Here is a 22,163-nt window from a genome sequence, read left to right as displayed (position 1 = left end):
CAACACTTAAATAATGCCCAAACCTAATATACATAAATGATATCTACAGAACTTTCCATCTAGCAGCTGTAGAATATACATTCTTCCCAAGTGCTCATGGCACATTCTCAGGATAGAAACTATTTTAAGGGACAAATCAAAATGAATTTTAAACGACTGAAATAATACAAAGTATTTTCTTTGACTACAATATAATAAAATTAGAGTAATAGAAAAAAATATGAAAAATTCACAAATGTGTAGAAATTAAAGAACATAATTCTAAGTAGCCAATGTGTCAAAGAAGAAATCAAAAGGGAAGTTAGAAAAAAAAAATTTGAAAGACTTTCCTGGTGGTCCCATGGTTAAGAATCGAACTGCCAATACAGGAACACACATTTGATCCCTAGTCTGGTAAGAGTCCACATGCTGCAGGGCAACTAAGCCCATGTGCCACAACTACTGAGATCAAGCCCTAGAACCCATGTTCTGCAACAAGAGAAGCCACTGCAATGAGAAGCCCACCCACTGCACCTGGAAACTAGCCCCCACTCCCCACAACTAGTGAAAGCCCATGCACAGCAATGAAGATCCAGCATAGCCAAAAATAAATTTAAAAATCTAAAAAGAATGCCTTGAAAAAATAAGTAATATATGTGTTTTGCTCTTACTATAATTATGCATAAAAACACAGCATTACCTGGCACATAGTAAATGCTCAGCAAATATTAGCTATAATTTTCCTTACTATAAATTAACATTCATTTTAAGCACTATTACCTTTCTTAGCTTATGTGAATATACCCTTATGAGAGATTCCAAAGTATAGCTGCTATAAACTACATAAAATAACATATCTATATCATCAGTTCACTTCAGTCGCTCAGTCGTGTCCAACTCTTTCCAACCCCATGGACAGCAGCATGCCAGGCTTCCCTGTCCATCAACAATTCCCAGAGTTTGTTCAAATTCATGTCTATCAAGTCAGTGATGCCATCCAACCATCTCATCCTCTGTTATCCCCTTCTCATGCCTTTTCATCTTTCTCAGCATCAGGGTCTTTTCCAGTGAGTTAGTTCTTTGCATCAGGTGACCAAAGTATCAGAGCTTCAGCTTCAGCATCAGTCCTTCCAATGAATATTCAGGACTGATTTCCCTCAGGATTGACTGGTTTGATCTCCTTGCAATCCAAGGGACTCTCAAGAGTCTTCTCCAACATCACAGTTCAAAAGCATCAGTTCTTTGTCGCTTAACTTTCTTCGTGGTCTAACTCTCACATCTATACATGACTACTGGAAAAACCATAGCTTCGATTAGATGGACCTTTGTTGGCAAAGTAATGGCTATGCTTTTTAATATGCTATCTAGTTTGGTCATAACTTTTCTTCCAAGGAGCAAACATCTTTCAATTTCATGCCTGCAATCAACATCTGCAGTGATTTTAGAGCCCAAGAAAATAAAGTCAGTCACTGTTTCCACTGTTTCCCCATCTATTTGCCATGAAGTGATGGGACCGTTTCAAGCCAACTTTTCACTCTCCTCTTTCACTTTCAACAAGAGGCTCTTCAGTTCCTCTTCACTTTCTGCCATAAGGGTGGTGTCATCTGCATATCTGAGGTTATTGATATTTCTCCCGGCAATCCTGATTCCAGCTTGTGCTTCATCTAGTGCAGCATTTCTCATGATGTACTCTGCATTTAAGTTAAATAAGCAGGGTGACAATATACAGCCTTGATATAATCCTTTCCTGATTTGGAACCAGTCTGTTGTTTCATGTCCAATTCCAATTGTTACTTCTTGATCTGAATACAGATTTCTCAGGAGGCAGGTGAGCTGGTCTGGTATTCCCATCTCTTGAAGAATTTTCCACAGTTTGTTGTGATCTACACAGTCAAAGGCTTTGGCATAATCAATAAAACACAAATAAAGGCTTTGGCGTAATCAATAAAGCAGAAATAGATGCTTTTCTGGAACTCTCTTGCTTTTTCTATGAACCAACAGATGTTAAGCAATTGATCTCTGGTTCCTCTGCCTTTTTTAAATCCGGCTTGAACATCTGGACGTTCACAATTCACGTACTGTTGAAGCCTGGCTTGGAGAATTTTGAGTATTGCCTTGCAAGCGTGTGATATGAGTGCAATTATGCAACAGTTTGAACATTCTTTGGCATTGCCCTTCTTTGGGACTGGAATGAACACTCACCTTTTCCAGTCCTGTGGCCACTGCTGAGTTTTCCAAACTTGCTGCCATATTGAGTATAGCACTTTAACAGCATCATCTTTTAGGATTTGAAATAGCTCAACTGGAGCTATAGCAAGTCTATATCATATATTATAGAAAAAAACTATAACAAAAATGAAGTGTTACTGATTATAAAGTTTAAACAAATTATTTGCCGAACAAAGTTAATACAATTTCTCATGAAAATTATGTCTTTCTTTGGATATATGGGATAGTGTTTTTTAGTGACCAAAAAATGATCAAGAAACTATTAATAATTCAGCCATTTGTTCTATATCCCAGCTGTGAAAACAGTGGTACATTAGTTTCCTACTGCTTCCAATGGCATATTAACTTCTTAAGCTACATAAATAGTCATTTAAAATAACACAAATATATTATCTTACAGTTTCAGAGATCAGAAGTTCAACGTGAGTCTTACAAGACTGAAATCAAGGTACATTCACTTTGGAAGCTCCATGGGGTTCCCACTTCTCGGCCACCTCCAGGATCTAGAGATCTGCTGCCTCCTTGGCTTGCAGCCCCTCCCTCTAGCCTCTCATTTCATCATATTTTCTTTTTTCTGCCTTTGGCCTTCTTGCATTCCTCTTAAAGGACTCTTATGACTGCCCAGGGCCAGTCCAAGTAATTAAGGATGTTCTCTCATCTCAAGATCTTCACTTAATTGTACCTATAAAACCTGCTACTGTAGGGTAATTAATAGGTTTAGAAACTCTGAAGGTAAGACAAGGGCATCCTTGAGGACCATGACTCTGTCTCCATATGTAGGTCCCACCAATGAGACGGAACCTCCATTCAGGCTGTTCCCCTGGCCACTCCACTACTAATTCAGCTGTTAGTCTCAGATATCAGCAGATCCAACTGTTTTCACAAAAGGGTTTTACATACAGTGGCAACTCATGTTTTTTTTCAGGAGAATGGCAGTGAACTATCAAAAATGATACTAAGAATTTAAAAGCAGAACAGACTACAGTATCACCCTCATACTCTGAAAACATGACTTCTCTACCATTCTGTTTTTAGTCACTGTCTTAAATTGATCTGTAAAAGTCAACATTCTCCTGAAGATAAAAGATCTTCACTTACCACTAACTCCTTCCAAAGCACTTCGCAAAATACAACCAGGCATAAATTTTTCTTTAAGAATAAAAATAACAAAATCCCTTTAAAACAAACTTGTTAACATATGCAAATATTTGAAAACATTAAGAAATGTTAAACTAGAACTAAAACCTCTTCTTACCATATACAACATATTTCAGTTGGAGATTTTTAATGACTTCTTCCACAGTAGGTTTATACTCCAGAAAACATGTGTAAACACCACTCATGCTTTCCTCAAAGTTCTGGAATACAAGGCTTCCTGTGGAGGTGATTTGTGCAGTGCTGTTTTCTAATAGAATAAGAAGATACAGTGGTCAGTGGCTTAAATAACATGAGACTGAGATAAAATAACAAGCTATATCCTAAACAGAGAAAAGCTATCCAAATTTACCTGCTATACATTAAAGAAGTCGAGGGAACACAGTCACTGTGTCTGGTGTTTCTTGACAGTAGGTGCCAAGATGTACTTCTGAGTGTCAGAATTTCACTAATCAGAGTTCATGAAGTGTGGACCTGCCCAAGTGTTAAGAGGCTAAAAATTACACATACATGATGTGCTCCTCATCTGCCTGCTGCATTGAGACCGCATGATCAACATTCATAAACATATCAAATAGTATATATTTATATATACTGTCAAATAACTATATCTATATATATGCATATAAATATTTTATAGATGGGTTATGTTCTCAGTAAGCATACAAACTATATATTAAAGGGATGAAACACCGTATCTGGAACAAAGATTTAACTCAATATAATCACTGACAACTAGGGATTGGTTGTCATTACACAGGTACTAGGCAAAAGTTGGATTACAACTCTAAGGGTTGCACAAGAAAGAAAATATAGGTTGGATAACTTCATGCCCAGAGTCACAATCAGAACTGCTGTGCTAGAAGTCAGAACTGGATGTAAGATCTCTTGGAACTTCAATATTACTTAAAGTAGCAAATGGGAGAAAGCCATGTTATGTGATGGAAAAGAAGCCTGATTTAAAAGGATTAAGACTTGGATTTGAGGTGTACCTTTCTCACAGACTGTAACTAAGAGATAATCACTTAATCTTTTTGAAGTCTAGCTCCTTCATTTGTACAACAAAGAATCATAAAATATGATAATATATCTTATAGAATTGTTTTTGTATAACAAATACAAGGAATGCTAAAGTACTTGAAAAAGCTTTAAGTCATTAAGCAATTAAAGGTTGTTATTTTGAAAGTTCATAACCATGGTTCTGCAATAGAAAAATTATTAGACATTAAAATTCACTTACTTAATAATTTAATAAACCATTCATAAGAATTGAAAATATTATCTCAGTAAATAATTGCTCATCATTTTCTATTTTAAGAAAAAATTTATTGCCCATAAGTGTCAAATTGAAATTTATTTTGAAGCAATTACTTCAAAATAAGACAAAAAAATTAGTTATTATTAAGCAATTTTCATCATTAATTTTTCACTAACAATTTGTTTGGTTTCTAGACATGCAAAGCCCTGTTTCAGATATTGAAGGAGAAATGAATAGATGGATACACCTGCCCTCAAGTGCTTTACATAGAGCATTATGCCTTGAGAACTCCCATTTCTATATCCGGGATGAAGCTGAAAAATGTGACATAAATTTAGAATGCATTTTTATTGTATTGCCTATTTCTTCATGAATATCTTTTAATGAAAGAGTATATATTTATCATAACATATTGTCTCTTTTTTGGAACAGATAAAAGTTTTTCAAGTGCCTGATACACTGTATTTCAGCAAAGACTGATATATCATATCATATGATAAAAGGTGCCCACAAGTTGTAAAGAAATTTTAGAATAATATGTCATCAATGAGGCTATGTATTCCCTGGCATTAATTTGAAACAGAAATTTCCCAAAACAGAAGCACCAATTTAAAAATGTATTTATATACATGAGTGCCTACTACAACAGTAAATATAATGACAACCAGAAAATCTAGTATCATACAATTTGTAAGAAAATACTCTCCAGCTATATTCTTATTTTAAAACATTTAAAAGTCGCACACTTTGAAGATATGCCCAGATGATATCACAGCCAGGAGAAGAATCCACTTAACAAATACCACTTACCAAAATGACTTTTAAATAACTAAGTTTAAATGGGATGCCAAGTCAAAACACAATAACATATCACTATAAGAACTCATATAACAACAGTCAATAAATAATTGAACTAAACTCTGTACTTCTCTCTCTAGAATTTAGCTTGATCATCTAAAAATTTAGAGTTGGATTCAATTTCTAGAAACCCATGCCTCAGAGCTCTCTAAAATAACATGGCAGAATTTAAGTACAATTTCATTTTAGCTTACTCTTTCAAAAAATAGGTTTATACTTTTCCTTTCTGCTCAGATACAGAGAGTGAATATAAGAGCATCAATATCATATAACAATAAGGGAAAAGACAGAAAAGTGTCAATCAATGAACTCTCTTGAATCTATCAAACCCCTCAGGCAGGTAGGGCCACCAACCACCTGAAATCTAGGAATGTACAGTGCCTACAAGAACAGCCTGAAGCCAAGCATTTGCTTCAAAACTGGCTGAAAGGCTTTAGTGAATTGCTAAAAGCCAAGTGCTAACTAGGAATCAGCGAACTAAAATGGACTAGAATGGGTGAATTTAACTCAGATGACCATTATATCTACTACTGCGGGAAGGAATCCCTTAGAAGAAATGGAGTAGCCATCATGGTCAACAAGAGTCCAAAATACAGTACTTGGTGCAGTCTCAAAAATGAGAGAATGATCTGTTCATTTCCAAGGCAAACCATTCAATATAGCAGTTATCCAAGCCTATGCCTCAACCAGTAACGCTGAATAAGCTGAAGTTGAATGGTCCTATGAAGACCTACAAGACCTTTTAGAACTAACAACCAAAAAAGATGTCCTTTTCATTATAGGAGACTGGATGCAAAAGTAGGAAGTCAAGAAACACCTGGACTAACAGGCAAATTTGGCCTTGGAATACAGAATGAAGCGAGGCAAAGGCTAATACAGTTTTGCCAAGAGAACGCACTGGTCATAGCAAACACCCTCTTCCAACAACACAAGAGAAGACTCTACACATGGACATCACCAGATGGTCAACACCGAAATCAGACTGATTATATTCTTTGCAGCCAAAGATGGAGAAGCTCTATACAGTCAGCAAAAACAAGACCAGGAGCTGACTGTGGCTCAGATCATGGACTCCTTATTGCCAAATTCTGACTTAAATGGAAGAAAGCAGCGAAAACCACTAGACCACTCAGGTATGACCTAAATCAAATTCCTTATGATTATACAGTGGAAGTGAGAAATAGTTTTAAGGGACTAGATCTGATAGACAGAGTGCCTGACGAACTATGGAATGAGGTTCATGACATTGTACAGGAGACAGGGATCAAGACCATCCCCATGGAAAAGAAATGCAAAAAAGCAAAATGGCTGTCTGAGGAGGGCTTACAAATAGCTGTGTAAAGAAGAGAAGCAAAAGGCAAAGGAGAAAAGAAAAGATATAAGCATCTGAATGCAGAGTTCCAAAGAACAGAAAGGAGAGATAAGAAAAGCCTTCCTCAGAGATCAATGCAAAGAAACAGAGGAAAACAAAAGAATGGGAAAGACTAGAGATTCTTCAAGAAAATTAGAGATACCAAAGGAACATTTCATGCAAAGATGGGCTCAATAAAGGCCAGAAATGGTGTGGACCTAACAGAAGCAGAAGATATTAAGAAGAGGTGGCACCCACAGAGATGTTATGGGGAGGGAGGTGGGAGGGGGTTTCATGTTTGGGAACACATGTAAGAATTAAAGATTTTAAAATTTAATAAAAAAAAAAAAAGGAAAAAAAAAAAAAAAGAAGAGGTGGCAAGAATACACAGAAGAACTATGCAAAAAAGATCTTCATCACCCAGATAATCATGATGGTATGATCACTCACCTACAACCAGACATCCTGGAATGTGAAGTCAAGTGGGCCTTAGAGAGCATCACTACAAACAAAGCTAGTGGAGGTGATGGAATTCCAGTTGAGCGATTTCAAATCCTGAAAGATGATGCTGTGAAAGTGCTACACTCAATATGCCAGCAAATTTGGAAAACTCAGCAGTGGCCACAGGACTGGAAAAGATCCGTTTTCATTCCAATCCCAAAGAAAGTCAATGCCAAAGAATGCTCAAACTACTGCACAATTGCACTCATCTCACATGCTAGGAAAGTAACGCTCAAAATTCTCCAAGCCAGGCTTCAGCAATACGTGAACTGTGAACTTCCAGATGGTCAAGCCGGTTTTAGAAAAGGCAGAGGAACCAGACATCAAATTGCCAACATCTGCTGGATCATGGGAAAAGCAAGAGAGTTCCAGAAAAACATCTATTTCTGCTTTATTGACTATAGCAAATCCTTTGACTGTGTGGATCACAATAAACTGTGGAGAATTCTGAAAGAGGTGGGAATACCAGACCACCTGACCTGCCTCTTGAGAAACCTATATGCGGGTCAAGAAGCAACAGTTAGAACTGGACATGGAACAACAGACTGGTTCCAAATAGGAAGAGGAGTACATCAAGGCTGTATATTGTCACCCTGCTTATTTAACTTATATGCAGAGTACATCATGAGAAATGCTGAACTGGAAGAAGCACAAGCTGGAATCAATTTTGCTGGGAGAAATATCAATAACCTCAGATATGCAGATGACACCACCCTTATGGCAGAAAGTGAAGAGGAACTCAAAAGCCTCTTGATGAAAGTGAAAGAGGAGAGTGAAAAAGTTGGCTTAAAGCTCAACATTGGGAAAACGAAAATCATGGCATCCAGTCCCATCACTTCATGGGAAATAGATGAAACGGTGGAAACAGTGTCAGACTTTATTGGGGGGGGGGGCTCCAAAATCACTGCAGATGGTGACTGCAGCCATGAAATTAAAAGACGCTTACTCCTTGGAAGGAAAGTTATGACCAACCTAGATAGCATATTCAAAAGCAGAGACATTACTTTGCCAAGAAAGGTCCGTCTAGTCAAGGCTATGGTTTTTCCAGTGGTCATGTATGGATGTGAGAGTTGGACTGTGAGGAAAGCTGAGCACCAAAGAATTGATGCTTTTGAACTGTGGTGCTGGAGAAGATTCTTGAGAGTCCCTTGGACTGCAAGGAGATCCAACCAGTCCATTCTGAAGGAGAACAGCCCTGGGATTTCTTTAGAAGGAATGATGAAAGGATAGCTGAAACTCCAGTACTTTGGCTACCTCCTGCGAAGAGTTGACCCATTGGAAAAGACTCTGATTCTGGGAGGGGTTGGGAGGAGGAGGAGAAGGAGATGACAGAGGATGAGATGGCTAGATGACATCACCGACTCAATGGACATGAGTTTGAGTGAACTCCGGGAGTTGGTGATGGACAGGGAGGCCTGGCATGCTATAATTCATGGGGTCGCAAAGAGTTGGACATGACTGAGCGACTGAACTGAACTGACTGAACCAGTGCGTGCATGTGAAAAACCTCTGAGGATCAGAGATGGGGGTGGGAAGAGGAAGTTGCACCCTCTTACAGGCTTTGACCTTGATGAATATCTCTGGGTGTTCAAAAGGAAGATCAAGGGAACCCGGAGCAAGAGTCTCACAGGGTGCTGGCTGGAGGGGATCCATTAACCCTGGCAAAACTCTACCTCCATCCATTTCCCCTGCCTCTAGGTAAGGAGCAATGTTTTAACCTACAATGGGAGGAGAAACAAAAATCGTTATCAAGAGCACTCGGGAAACATGCTGCCACTAGGGAAGGAAACAGGAAGGAAAAAAATAACCATCCTTGAGGCAGTCAGTAAGAAGTACCAGGCCAGCACTAAAGCTGGATGGAGGATAGAATGAAGCACTTCTGAAGGCCATACCCACCAGATCAGGGATACCACACCTGTCTAAGGCTTAATCCGAACACTAGAGATCTTCTCTCTCCCAACTGCCCATCACTAATAAGAGCCTGGCAACACAGTGAAATCAAGCTAAGAGAGTAATAAGAAAGATATTCTCTCTGAGGAAATAAAAAAAGGAGAACTCAAAGCCAAAGATGAGATACTGGAGATAAAAAATTTTTTAGTAACCATGGCAATAACCAATATCACAGTCAGACAATTCTTGACTAATAAAAACTCCTAATAGTAAGCTTTAATAATATTTTTTAAAGTGTTCATCTCAAATATAACAATACTTATCTCAATGTTTACTATCTTATTCAAAATGTCAAACTTTAACAAAAATTAAGAAGCATACAGATAGGTAAGAAATGACACATTTCCAAAACAGCAAGCTATGACACAGATGTCAGAAGTATCAGACAGTTTACTTAAAATAACTATGAAAGATACATTAAATAATTTAATGGAAAATTTTATAGAAAGCATGCAAGATCAGATAGGAGATTTCAATAGAGATTGAAACTCTATGAAATAATCGAATAGAAATGTTGGAACTAAAACCAAAACAAACAAAAACTACTAAAAAAAAAAGAAAAGTAATACAGATGAAGTTTTTGTCCAATGGGCTCATAAAGAGGCTTGACATGGCTAAGAAAAGAATCAATGACTTGAAGTTAGGTCAAAAGAAATTTACCTAGCCAGAATCACAAAGAGAAAAATACCTCCAAGAAGAATGAATCCAAGAGTTACAGAGCAATTTCAAACAGTGTTCATAAGGGTGATGGAAACCTCCGAAAGAGCAGAGAATCAGGAATGAGAAGAAGAAACACTGGAAAATAAAATGACTGAGAATTTTAAAATTAATGACAAATCAAAAAACAGATTCAAGAAACTTACAGAAAACAAAGCAGAATAATACAAGTAACAACAAGTACAACAAAAATGCATTTAGTGTTTAAATCACTGAAGTGAAAGGAAAAGAGAAAAACCTTGAAATTAATCAGAAAAAAAATGGCAGAGTGCCTACAGAGAGACAAGAACAAGTCTACAGCAACCTTCTCATAAGAAACCACAAAAGCAAAAAGAATACAGAATGCCATCTTTGGAATGCTGGAAAAGAACTGCCAGTCCAGAATTCTACAACCATCAAAAGAAAAAGGTAAGCCAATTTAAAATATAATCAGAAATCAATGAAACTGAAAACAGAAAAGTACCAAAAAAAATTAAGTCAAAAGCTGGTCCCTTGAAGTGATTGATAAAACTGTTAAGCCTGCAGCCAGAAAGACCAAAATGTAGGAGAAGAGACACAATCAATGTCTGGAGTGAATAAGGGCGTATCATAGAGATCCTGAATATATAAAAAGATAACAAGGAAATGTCACAGACACACATTAGTTCAACAAGTTGTAAAAAATCTAAGATAGACAAAATTCCTTGAAAGATACAAACTACAAAAAGTCACAAAATGGTGAGAGGGGAAAATCCTAGTCCTATCTTCCTTAGATTACCATCTGTGCACTCTAAGTTCAGTTCAGTTCAGTCGCTCAGTTGCGTCCGACTCTTTGTGACCTCATGAATCGCAGCACGCCAGGCCTCCCTGTCCATCACCAACTCCCAGAGTTCACTCAGACTCACATCCATCGAGTCAGTGATGCCATCCAGCCATCTCATCCTCTGTTGTCCCCTTCTCCTTCTGCCCCCAATCCCTCCCAGCATCAAAGTCTTTTCCAATGAGTCAACTCTTCGCAGGAGGTGGCCAGAGTACTGGAGTTTCAGTGTTAGCATCATTCCTTCCAAAGAAATCCCAGGGCTGATCTCCTTCAGAATGGATTGGTTGGATCTCCTTGTAGTCCAAGGGACTCTCAGGAGTCATCTCCAACACTACAGTGTTGGATTGATTGATACTCAAAAGCATCAATTCTTCGGCGCTCAGCTTTCTTCACAGTCCAAATCTCACATCCATACATGACCACTGGAAAAACCATAGCCTTGACTAGATGGACCTTAGTCGGCAAAGTAATGTCTCTGCTTTTGAATATGCTATCTAGGTTGGTCATAACTTTTCTTCCAAGGAGTAAGCATCTTTTAATTTCATGGCTGCAATCACCATCTGCAGTGATTTTGGAGCCCAGAAAAATAAAGTCTGACACTGTTTCCACTGTTTCTCCATCTATTTCCCATGAAGCGATGGGACCGGATGCCATGATCTTTGTTTTCTGAATGCTGAGCTTTAAGCCAACTTCTTCACTCTCCTCTTTCACTTTCATCAAGAGGCTTTTGAGTTCCTCTTCACTTTCTGCCATAAGGGTGGTGTCATCTGCATATCTGAGGTTATTGATATTTCTCCCAGCAATCTTGATTCCAGCTTGTGTTTCTTCCAGCCCAGCATTTCTCATGATGTACTCTGCATATAAGTTAAATAAACAGGGTGACAATATACAGCTTTGACGTATTCCTTTTTCTATTTGGAACCAGTCACAGTCTGTTGTTCCATGTCCAGTTCTAACTGTTGCTTCTTGACCTGCATACAGGTCAGGTGGTCTGGTATTCCCACCTCTTTCAGAATTTTCCACAGTTTATTGTGATCCACACAGTCAAAGGTTTTGGCATAGTCAAAAAGCAGAAATAGAGGTTTTTCTGGAACTCTCTTGCTTTTTCCATGATCCAGCAGATGTTGGCAATTTGATCTCTGGTTCCTCTGCCTTTTCTAAAACCAGCTTGAACATCAGGAAGTTCACGGTTCACATATTGCCGAAGTCTGGCTTGGAGAATTTTGAGCATTACTTTACTAGCATGTGAGGTGAGTGCAATTGTGCGCTCTAAAGCCAGCTTCAAAGGCACATGCCTTCAAGAAAAGTACCTTGCTCTCTCAGTGCCTTCATTTTCCACATATAAAAGGGCGAAAATGGCTGTACTTACTGCAAAGAGCTATCGTGAAATTTAAATGACTAGTACATGTAAATTGCTTAGAACAGTATCTGCTACGTGATGAAAGTATACCTGTTGATTATTTTTATAAAACTGAAAATAAAAACACTAACATAAAAATGCATTTGCAGAATATATCCATATATGTGTGTATGCACACATTCACTACATGTATGAATATACATGCAATAGATATATGTATGTATTTGTGTGTGTGTTCACACATGTAGTAAATGCATTAAAAAAAGGAATAATATTGTAAAAGTTTAGGATAGCATTTACCTGACAGGAGTTGGGGACAGAAGAATGGGATTTTTAAACATCAGAAGGTTCAACAGTCTTGAGAATGGTATACCTTGGCTTCAATTGTAAGATGTTGGTTTTATTATGCTTCATAATTTACACACACACACACACACACACACACACATATATATATATCTTGTCCAGATTTGTATATATCAGATGCTTCATAACAAAGATATTAGAGTAAGATATAATCTACAATCTCATTTTTAAAAAACAGAATACGGATGCAATTACAGGGTAGAGCTCAACATACATGTGTTTATGTGCTTCCATAAGTTTATGTGAATATTTAGAAAAGTGGGAAAGTCCACACACCATAAAAGAGTTAATTCATCAGAACAGTATTAGGACTGAAGTAAGAGATACAGGTCTCCTTGTAATAAATGTATTACTTTTCTAAACCAAAAATTTTGGAAAAGAGACAGAGACCAGAGAAGGTGTGGGAGTGGGCAGGGGAGGGAAAGAGAAAGAGAACTGACCAAATCTAAGACTTGGTCCCTACACTTCAAACCATCTAAACAGTCTGGGTATCTCTCTCCAAAGGAATACTCAAGTACATAATTACATTACAAGTTTCTTTGGGTCAACTGGAGGAGAACTATCTTTGGAATAGCCATAAAAATATAACAAGTATAATGTAGTTTAAACTACAGCCCCAAAAGCTCTATTTTTCAGGCTTTAAGAAAAGGAGACATTTTCTAGGTCTTTCAACAATAACAGTGATAGGGCTGAGCTTTAAAGCCAGCAGACAGCAAACTATGATATGACACTGCACTGAAAAACAAACTGTAATCATGCTGTCAGAATTCTAGAATTTTCTGGGAATAGTTTTTATAAATATAAAACCATTGCATCAATATGATTTTATCCTTACCTGAAAACAGCTACATTTTTGGTATCTATTTTCCATTATGAAAGTGAGTAAAATAAAATATCACTTCCAGTTAAAGGATTACAAATTCATGTACATTCTGTACATTGCAATACAAACTGCAAGACCTCTCCTGGCTTCTTAGAGAAGAACAACTTTCACATCTCAATTTCCAAGTCAAAGGGGTAACAAACTACAAATCAGTAAGTTAAATGCCTCTTTTTTGAACTCTCAGAGTTTTAATATCAAATGTAAAATATACATAATATATATATTTTCATTATTATTATGTGCTTTCAGAGAGCAATAAAAATAAAATCTGATTATATTTCCAGTATTGGATGCCTTTACACTTGGCCCATTTCACTGATTTGTATCAACTGCTCAACTTCTCAGAATTTCTGTTACCTATGCAGATTCCTTCCTATCTTCTAGTACTACAGTCAGGCAAAGATTAAGTCTGCTCTTCGCATCTCCCACAAAGCTCATTAGCACAATGGCATCCACCAAGTAGTCACTAGCTAAGAGCTGAATAATTCACTATGAAGGCACACCACCTAACCTAGAAAGTGGAGTAGCTCTTTAAACCTTGAGCTATAGAATCAAGTTAACGTAAGTTAAATTCAAACATAACCCATTTTGTTTGGTCAGGATTTGGGTCAGAATGAAATATAAGATAAGAAATATAAAATCATAACTACTAATAAAGTCTCAGGTTGTCCCTATTTGGGGCTATATAAAGCAAATAAGACCAGAGTTTTAAATCTAGAGTTCAAGGTACTCATTTGTATTTTTAACAAAAGCAAGAATCATATTTGTTTCTTCATACATTGTTAACAAAAGTATAACAGGTAACCAAAATGATTTTATGAAGTTTATAACAAAAGGAACATTTTTTGAAATATGAATACTTAAGAGAATTCCTGGTCTAATCATTCATTATGTCTTTATCTCAAATTAAGATCTATGAAAAATGGTCACACTATCTACATTTTTAGACTCTAACTCCAAGAACAAATCACAAGAAAAAGAAGTGAGCTGCTAGATAATTGTATGAGATAAAAATACTGTTTTTGTTCTGAGTACATTTCATACATATCATTTTTAATTATGACAACTGAAACAGAGTCCTACCTGAAATGATTTTTCCTTTAGGCCCATGCCACTGGAATGATGGGTCTATCAGTTCAGAATTCCGCAGCCGCTGGGTTACACATAACACATGTGGACTCTTTTGATGGAGCATAACATATACTTTCACTGAAAATACAATATTAAAATGTCCTAATAATATCTTATGTTCATTCATGTTCTATAATGGCTTACATTTTTGTAGTCTGGGCAACTTGTGTTCAGAAGTTTTCTTTGGATTATTGCTATTGCTTGGTAAGAATTAAATTTAACTGCATTCCAGTAACTAGCTTTCAAAAATATACACTTATTTTATTTGTGTGTATGGGTGTATCTTAATCTTAGCATAAATTATTGGCCTTTTTATTTAGAGTTCATGTATACTTATTGTACTCTCAGAGAACTATTTTAATTACAAAGTATTAAGATAATTCTATATCATGACTTATTTTTGCCAAGATACCAAATCTGAAAGAAACTGACATGATAAATTTGCTTAGATTATAGGAATGATACATTATCTACAGTGATATAACACAACATACTGAATTTTAGAATTGTAATGTGATTAAAAAATTGACAAATACGTGCTTTGATTGATTTTAATTACGAAGAATTGTCTCAATTTGCTTTAACATTTAAACAATACTGTTCATTAAACAAGCAAAAATAGTATTGTCTAGGAGATGTAAAAGGAACACAGTAAAGATTCAGTTATTTTGAATTACTCATAAGGAAGATTTTAGAAAAGCTTCTAGCAACTCCTCAGTAATTTCATAGCAATACTTCACTGATCAACCATATACTAAGATTTCTGTGATCCAGTAAGATAAAAGTTGTTTATGAGAATTAAAATTATCCTTGACTTTATACAGAGACTCTCTTTAAACTTTTACCATACAGCATCGTGTGTACTGAATGCCGCTTTTAGACAGCTACCCTTACTTAGGTTAAGAAAGCTCCCCTCTATTCTTGGTAGTATGTTTTCCTGGGACACTTACACCTATATTCATAAGTGTAATGTGCATAGTTTTCTTATATTATCTGTTGCCTTTTTCCAATTTGTACAAAGTTTGTGATTTAGTATTTAGTATTAGTTATTATTTAGCACTATTAAGTTAGACATCTAAGATTATAATAGACACACAAAAGGAATTAGGCAGATTTTTTCCTATTAATGTTCCCTGAAAGAATACATAAAGTGTTTTTGTTCCTGGAAACTGTATAGTCTGGTACTTACTTTTGGCAAGGAAGGAAACAACAGAACAAACTTTTTATTACCAATCAGGAAAATTTAATTATTAGTTTACTAAGTACTTTAATGAAGTCTGTTTTAGAAGCTTACATTTCAATAGTTATTCATTACAAGATTATTATATAAAATTATTCAGAATATTAAGTTATGATATTTAAATTTCACCATATCTTAATTTATTCATAATATTTTTATACATGAGTTATTCTCTCACAATACAAGGCAGTTTTTAGTTCCATTCCACTTCTCTCTGGTCTCAATTTTTCCTCTTATTTTCTACCTACCTCAATTTAAATGTCTCTTCTTTTTTCTACTTTTAATAAATGCTTCTAGTATTAAAGTGTCACTCCTCAGCACAAGCTACTGGCCCTTTTGTAAGGACACTATATGTGTGAGATTTGGGCTTACCCTGATGATTTCATTTTAACTTGATTACTTCTATAAAAATTTTGTCTCCAAATAAGTTCATTTTCTAGGAAACTGGGGATTAAGGCTTAAACATATGACTTTACGGAGAAGTGTAATTTAGCCCACCATACCGAGACTCAACTGTTTTTCTTAACTGAAATATTAATTCATTTTAAGGATGCATTTAAGCATATCCTATAAAAGAAAGTAATAAAAAGGGAAGGTAGTTACATATGACTGTTTTATAACTCAGGTTTAAAAACTATAGCTCTAAAACAAAAGCTGCAATAAAATGTGTGACATCAGCGAAAATGGCAGAGTAAGGAACCCCAAAATCACCGCCTTCATAAACGTGATACAAAAAATCACAATGTGGCACATACTGTTAAAATCAACATTTTTAGAACTCTAGAAATTAATCAAAGACTTGCAGCAACCCAGGAAAAATGTATTCAAAAAAAAAACCAACTTAATCTCAGTGTAATGGGCTGAATTATGCTTCTTCCTAAAGTCATATGTTTAAATTCTAATCCCTAGTTCCACAGAAAGTGAACTTACTGGAGATAGGGTTTTTATAGAAGTAATCAAGTTAAAATGAAGTCATCAGGGTAGGACCAAATCCAGGAGGGCTAGTATCCTTACAAAAGATGGAAATTTGGACACATAGACAAAGAGCAAAACTATGTGAAGAGACACAGGGAGATGCCCATCTCCAAAGCGAGAGAAAAGGAATGTTCCCTGCCTCCCTCAGAAGGACCATCCAAGCCTGAGTGACTGGACTTTAATCCTTCAGAACTGTAAGACAAAACATCTCTGTTGTTTAATTCACTCAATCTGGTAGCTTTTTACAGTAGCCCTAGCAAAGTAATACACCAGGCAAAAACAGTGACCTTGTAGCACTTTAAGTTGCCCTGTTTCCAGGAGAACCAGCAGCCAGGCAGCCACCTTCTGGGAGATAGGGACAGATGGCTCTACTGCCTCCTTCCCAGAGAACTGTCATTAGTTGAACTTCTTATCTTCTGTCCCTAAAAGGCACCATTCACAAAGCGATCTTTCAGTTCAGTTCAGTCACTCAGTCATGTCCGACTCTTTGCGACCCCATGAATCGCAGCACACCAGGATTCCCTGTCCATCACCATCTCCCGGAGTTCACCCAACTCATGTCCATCGAGTCGGTGATGCCATCCAGCCATCTTATCCTCTGTCATCCCCTTCTCCTCCTGCCCTCAATCCCTACCAGCATCAGAGTCTTTTCCAATGAGTCAACACTTCACATGAGGGGGCCAAAGTATTGGAGTTTCAGCTTCAGCATCCCTCCCTCCAATGAACACCCAGGACTAATCTCCTTTAGGATGGACTGGCTGGATTTCCTTGCAGTCCAAGGGATTCTCAAAAGTCTTCTCCAACACCACAGTTCAAAAGCATCAATTCTTTGTTGCTCAGCTTTCTCACAGTGCAACTCTCACATCCATACACAACTACTGGAAAAACCACAGCCTTGACTAGATGGACCTTTGTTGGCAAAGTAATGTCTCTGCTTTTTAATATGCTGTCTAGGTTGGTCATAACTTTCTTTCCAAGGAGTTAAGTGTCTTTTAATTTCATGGCTGCAATCACCATCTGCAGTGATTTTGGAGCCCATAAAAATAAAGTCTGACACTGTTTCCACTGTTTCCCCATCTGTTTCCCATGAAATGATGGGACCAGATGCCATGATCTTCGTTTTCTGATGTTGAGCTTTGAGTCAACATTTTCACTCTCCTCTTTCACTTTCATCAAGAGGCTTTTGAGTTCCTCTTCACTTTCTGCCACAGGGTGGTGTCATCTGCATATCTGAGCTTACTGATATTTCTCCCGGCAAACTTGATTCCAGCTTGTGCTTCTTCCAGTCCAGCATTTCTCATGATGTGCTCTGCATATAAGTTAAATAAGCAGGGTGACAATATACAGCCTTGATGTACTCCTTTTCCTATTTGGAACCAGTCTGTTGTTCCATGTCCAGTTCTAACTGTTGCTTCCTGACCTGCATTGATGTACTCCTTTTCCTATTTGGAACCAGTCTGTTGTTCCATGTCCAGTTCTAACTGTTGCTTCATGACCTGCAAATAGGTTTCTCAAGAGGCAGGTCAGGTGGTCTGGTATTCCCATCTCTTTCAGAATTTTCCACAGTTTATTGTGATCCACACAATCAAAGGCTTTGGCATAGTCAATAAAGCAGAAATAGAGGTTTTTTCTGGAACTCTTGCTTTTTCCATGATCCAGCGGATGTTGGCAATTTGATCTCTGGTTCCTCTGCCTTTTCTAAAACCAGCTGGAACATCTGGAAGTTCACAGTTCACATATTGCTGAAGCCTGGCTTGGAGAATTTTGAGCGTTACTTTCCTAGCATGTGAGATGAGTGCAATTGTGCAGTAGTTTGAGCATTCTTTGGCATTGACTTTCTTTGGGATTGGAATGAAAACTGACCTTTTCCAGTCCTGTGGCCACTGCTGAGTTTTCCAAATTTGCTGGCATATTGAGTGCACCACTTTCACAGCATCATCTTTTAGGATTTGAAATAGCTCAACTGGAATTCCATCACCTCCACTAGCTTTGTTCGTAGTGATGCTTCCTAAGGCCCACTTGACTTCACATTCCAGGATCACTCTAGATGAGTGATCACACCATCATGATTATCTGGGTCGTGAAGATCTGTTTTGTACAGTTCTGTGTATTCTTGCCACCTCTTCTTAATATCTTCTGCTTCTGTTAGGTCCAGACCATTTCTGTCTTTTATCAAGCCCATCTTTGCATGAAATTGGTATCTCTAATTTTCTTGAAGAGATCTCTAGTCTTTCCCATTCTGTTGTTTTCCTCTATTTCTTTGCATTGATCTCTGAGGAAGGCTTCCTTATCTCTCCATGCTATTCTTTGGAACTCTGCATTCAGATGCTTATATCTTTCCTTTTCTCCTTTGCTTTTTTACTTCCCTTCTTTTCACAGCTATTTGTAAGGCCTCCTCAAACAGCCATTTTGCTTTTTTGCATTTCTTTTCCATGGGGATGGTCTTGATCCCTGTCTCCTGTACAATGTCAGGAAACTCCATCCATAGTTCATTAGGCACTCTATCAGATCTAGTCCCTTAAATCTATTTCTCATTTCCACTGTATAATGATAAGGGATTTGATTTAGGTCATACCTGACCTAATTTAGAGCACACACACTGTAAAAAGGCTTTCCCCAGCAAAGAATCTGTTTAAAACTAGAGGCTACTTAACTTTGTAAATGCCTGAAGTAGTGGGAACATCTGAGGTAAACATCATTCTAACCAAAACCTTACAAGGAAAAGCTGGTATGACCTGACTATGGGAGCTTTGAGAAGTTCGAACACATTCCTAGGAAAAAAGAAGGCCACAACCATGCACAGAGTAGGGCACGTGGGCAAGACTGAGTGTGCTCCGTAAGAATGAGATGCCTTAAAGTTCTCACCTCTGGCTGAAACTGAGTCTCTGCAAAGCAGAAGATGAAAGATACAATAGAGCTGTCGACTGTCTGGCTAAATGTTTAAGGTATGCCACAAGAGGCACACAAAGATTCTCGGAAAATACTAGGAAACTAACTGGTTCAGGTGTTTAGTGAAATCTCTGTTGAACCATCTAATGAAGCAGAGACTTCAGTGACCACAGATGGCAAAGAATACAGAATTTAAAGTGAGTTCAGAAAAGTCACTAAACAAATGCTACAAGAATATCTCATTCTATTATACTCTGCTTTACTGTACCTAACAGATTTTACATTTTTTATCTTCAATGGTTTATAGCAACTCTGAGTTTCAAATGATGGCTAGTATTTTTAGCAATAAAGTGTTTTCTTCTCTTCTGAAAAAAGATTTTTTTGTAGTATAACTGATTTACCGTGTTGTATTAGTTACAGGTGTACAGCAAAGTGAATCATTTATACATATAACCACTCTTCAAAATTCTTTTCTCATATAGGCCATTACAGAGTATTGAGTAGAAGCAGGCTCTTACTTGGGGCTTCCCTGGTGGCTCAGTTGGTAAAGAATCCGCCTGCAATTCAGGAGAATCCGGTTTGATCCCTGGGTTGGGAAGATCCACTGAAGAAGGGATACCCACTGCAGTATTCTGGTCTGGAGAACTCCCTGGACTGTATAGCCCATGGGGTCACAAAGAGTCAGACAGGACTGAGCGACTTTCACTTCTGGGTTCCCTGGTGGCTCATATAGTAAAGCATCTGCCTGCAATGCGGGAGACCCTGGTTCAATCCCTGGGTTGAGAAGATCCCCTGGAGAAGGAAATGGCAACCCACTCCAGTATTCTTGCCTGGAAAACCCCATGGACGGAGGAGCCTGATAGGCCTCACAGTTCATGGGGTCACAAAGAGTCGGGCACGTCTGAGCCACTTCACTTCACTTTGGTGGCTCAGCAGGAAAGAATCCGCCAGCAGTGCAGGAGACCTGGGTTCATTCCCTAGGTCGGGAAGATCCCCTGGAGGAGGGCAGGATACTCTTGCCTGGAGAATCCCAGGGACAGAGAAGCCTGGTGGGCTACAGTCCATAGGATCACACAGAGTCAGACGCGACTGAGTACAGCACAGCACAGGCTCTTACTAGTTATCTATTTTATATGTGTATGTGTGTGCACATTCAGCCATGTCCAAATCGTTGCAACCCCATTGACTGCAACCTGCCAGGGCCCTCTATCTGTGGAATTTTTATAGTCATGTCTATATGACAATCCCAATCTCCCAATTTATACCTCCCGCCCTTATCCCCTGGTAACCACAAGTTTGTTTTCTACATCTGTGACTCTGCTTCAATTTTGTAAGCTCATCTATACCCTTCTTTTGGCTCCACAATATAACGTGATACTTGTATTTCTGTGTCTGACTTACTTTACGTACTTACTTAACTTACTTTTCATAGGTCCATCTATGTTGCTGCAAACAGCATTTTTTATGGCTGAGTAATATTCCATTGTATATATGTACCATGTTTTTTTAAATCCATTTCTCTTTTGATACACACTTAAGTTGCTTTTGTGTCCTGGCTATTGTAAATAGTGCTGCTATTTAACAGCAAAGAATACATGAACACTGAGGTGCATATAGCTTTTCAAATTATGATTTTCCCCAGACATATGCCCAGGAGAAGGATAAAGTATTTTTTATTTAAGGTACATATACTGGTTTTTTACCAAATGCTATCATCGTACACTTAGCAGACTATAGTACGGTGTAAATATAACTTTTACGTACACTGGTAAACCAAAAAAATTCATGTGCTTTGCTTTATTGTGATACTCACTTTATTGTGATGATCTGTAACCAAACCTGCAATATCTCTGGGTATCCCTGTGCAACAAACAGCAACTACAAAAATACCTAGTAAGGAAGAAGAATTGGATTTCCAGAGTACTACATAATATTACCTATAAAAATCCAGTTTTCAACTAAAAATATGAGTCATTTAATAAACTAAGGAAGTATAGTCACAGGCAAAAAAAAAAAAAAAAAAAGCAATCAATAGAAACTGTCTCTCAGGAAAGCCAAAGTTTGAAGCTACTGGACAAAGACTTTAAATCAATTATTTTAAATATGATCAAAGAACATCATGGCTTTAAAAAGGTATGAAAATGATGTCTCTCCAAATAGAAAATATCAATAATAGAATAGAGATTATCTTAAAAAGAGAAATTCTGGGTTAAAATGTACAATAGCAACTGAAAATTGACAATAAAGAATAAACAGCAGATCTGAGCAGACAGGAGAGAAGAGTCAGCAAACTTTATGATATATCAGTGTGAGAGACAGGAAATCTGAGAGACAGAACAACAAACTGATAAAAACAAAGTTTTCAGAGACCTTTGGGACACCATCAAACATGTTAGTGTATATACATATGTACACACACACACACACACACACACACACACACATACACACACATACATGAAAGTCCCATGGAATAATGGAGAGAAAAGGACAGAAATAATAGCACTTTCCCAAACTGATGA

At 37.4% G+C, this 22,163-nt stretch overlaps 1 protein-coding gene across 1 annotated transcript in view; it reads right to left on the bottom strand.

Annotated features, from left to right (window-relative positions):
* The window catches only part of ZPBP (zona pellucida binding protein), a 135,065-nt gene that overhangs the window by 105,605 nt on the left and 7,297 nt on the right, over positions 1-22,163 (bottom strand). Inside the window, exons 3-4 of the mRNA XM_068973374.1 lie at positions 14,490-14,615; positions 3,464-3,613 (exon numbers count right to left, since the gene is read on the bottom strand). Of these exons, the coding sequence (XP_068829475.1) occupies positions 3,464-3,613; positions 14,490-14,615 (276 nt within the window). The remainder of the gene's footprint in view (positions 1-3,463; positions 3,614-14,489; positions 14,616-22,163) is intronic.

Source organism: Capricornis sumatraensis, chromosome 5 (genome assembly GCF_032405125.1).
Source record: "Capricornis sumatraensis isolate serow.1 chromosome 5, serow.2, whole genome shotgun sequence".
In the NCBI taxonomy this organism is placed as follows: Eukaryota; Metazoa; Chordata; class Mammalia; order Artiodactyla; family Bovidae; genus Capricornis; species Capricornis sumatraensis.
The sequence above is the reverse complement of the archived record's forward strand: the minus strand, read 5'-3'. Positions and strand labels throughout refer to the sequence as shown.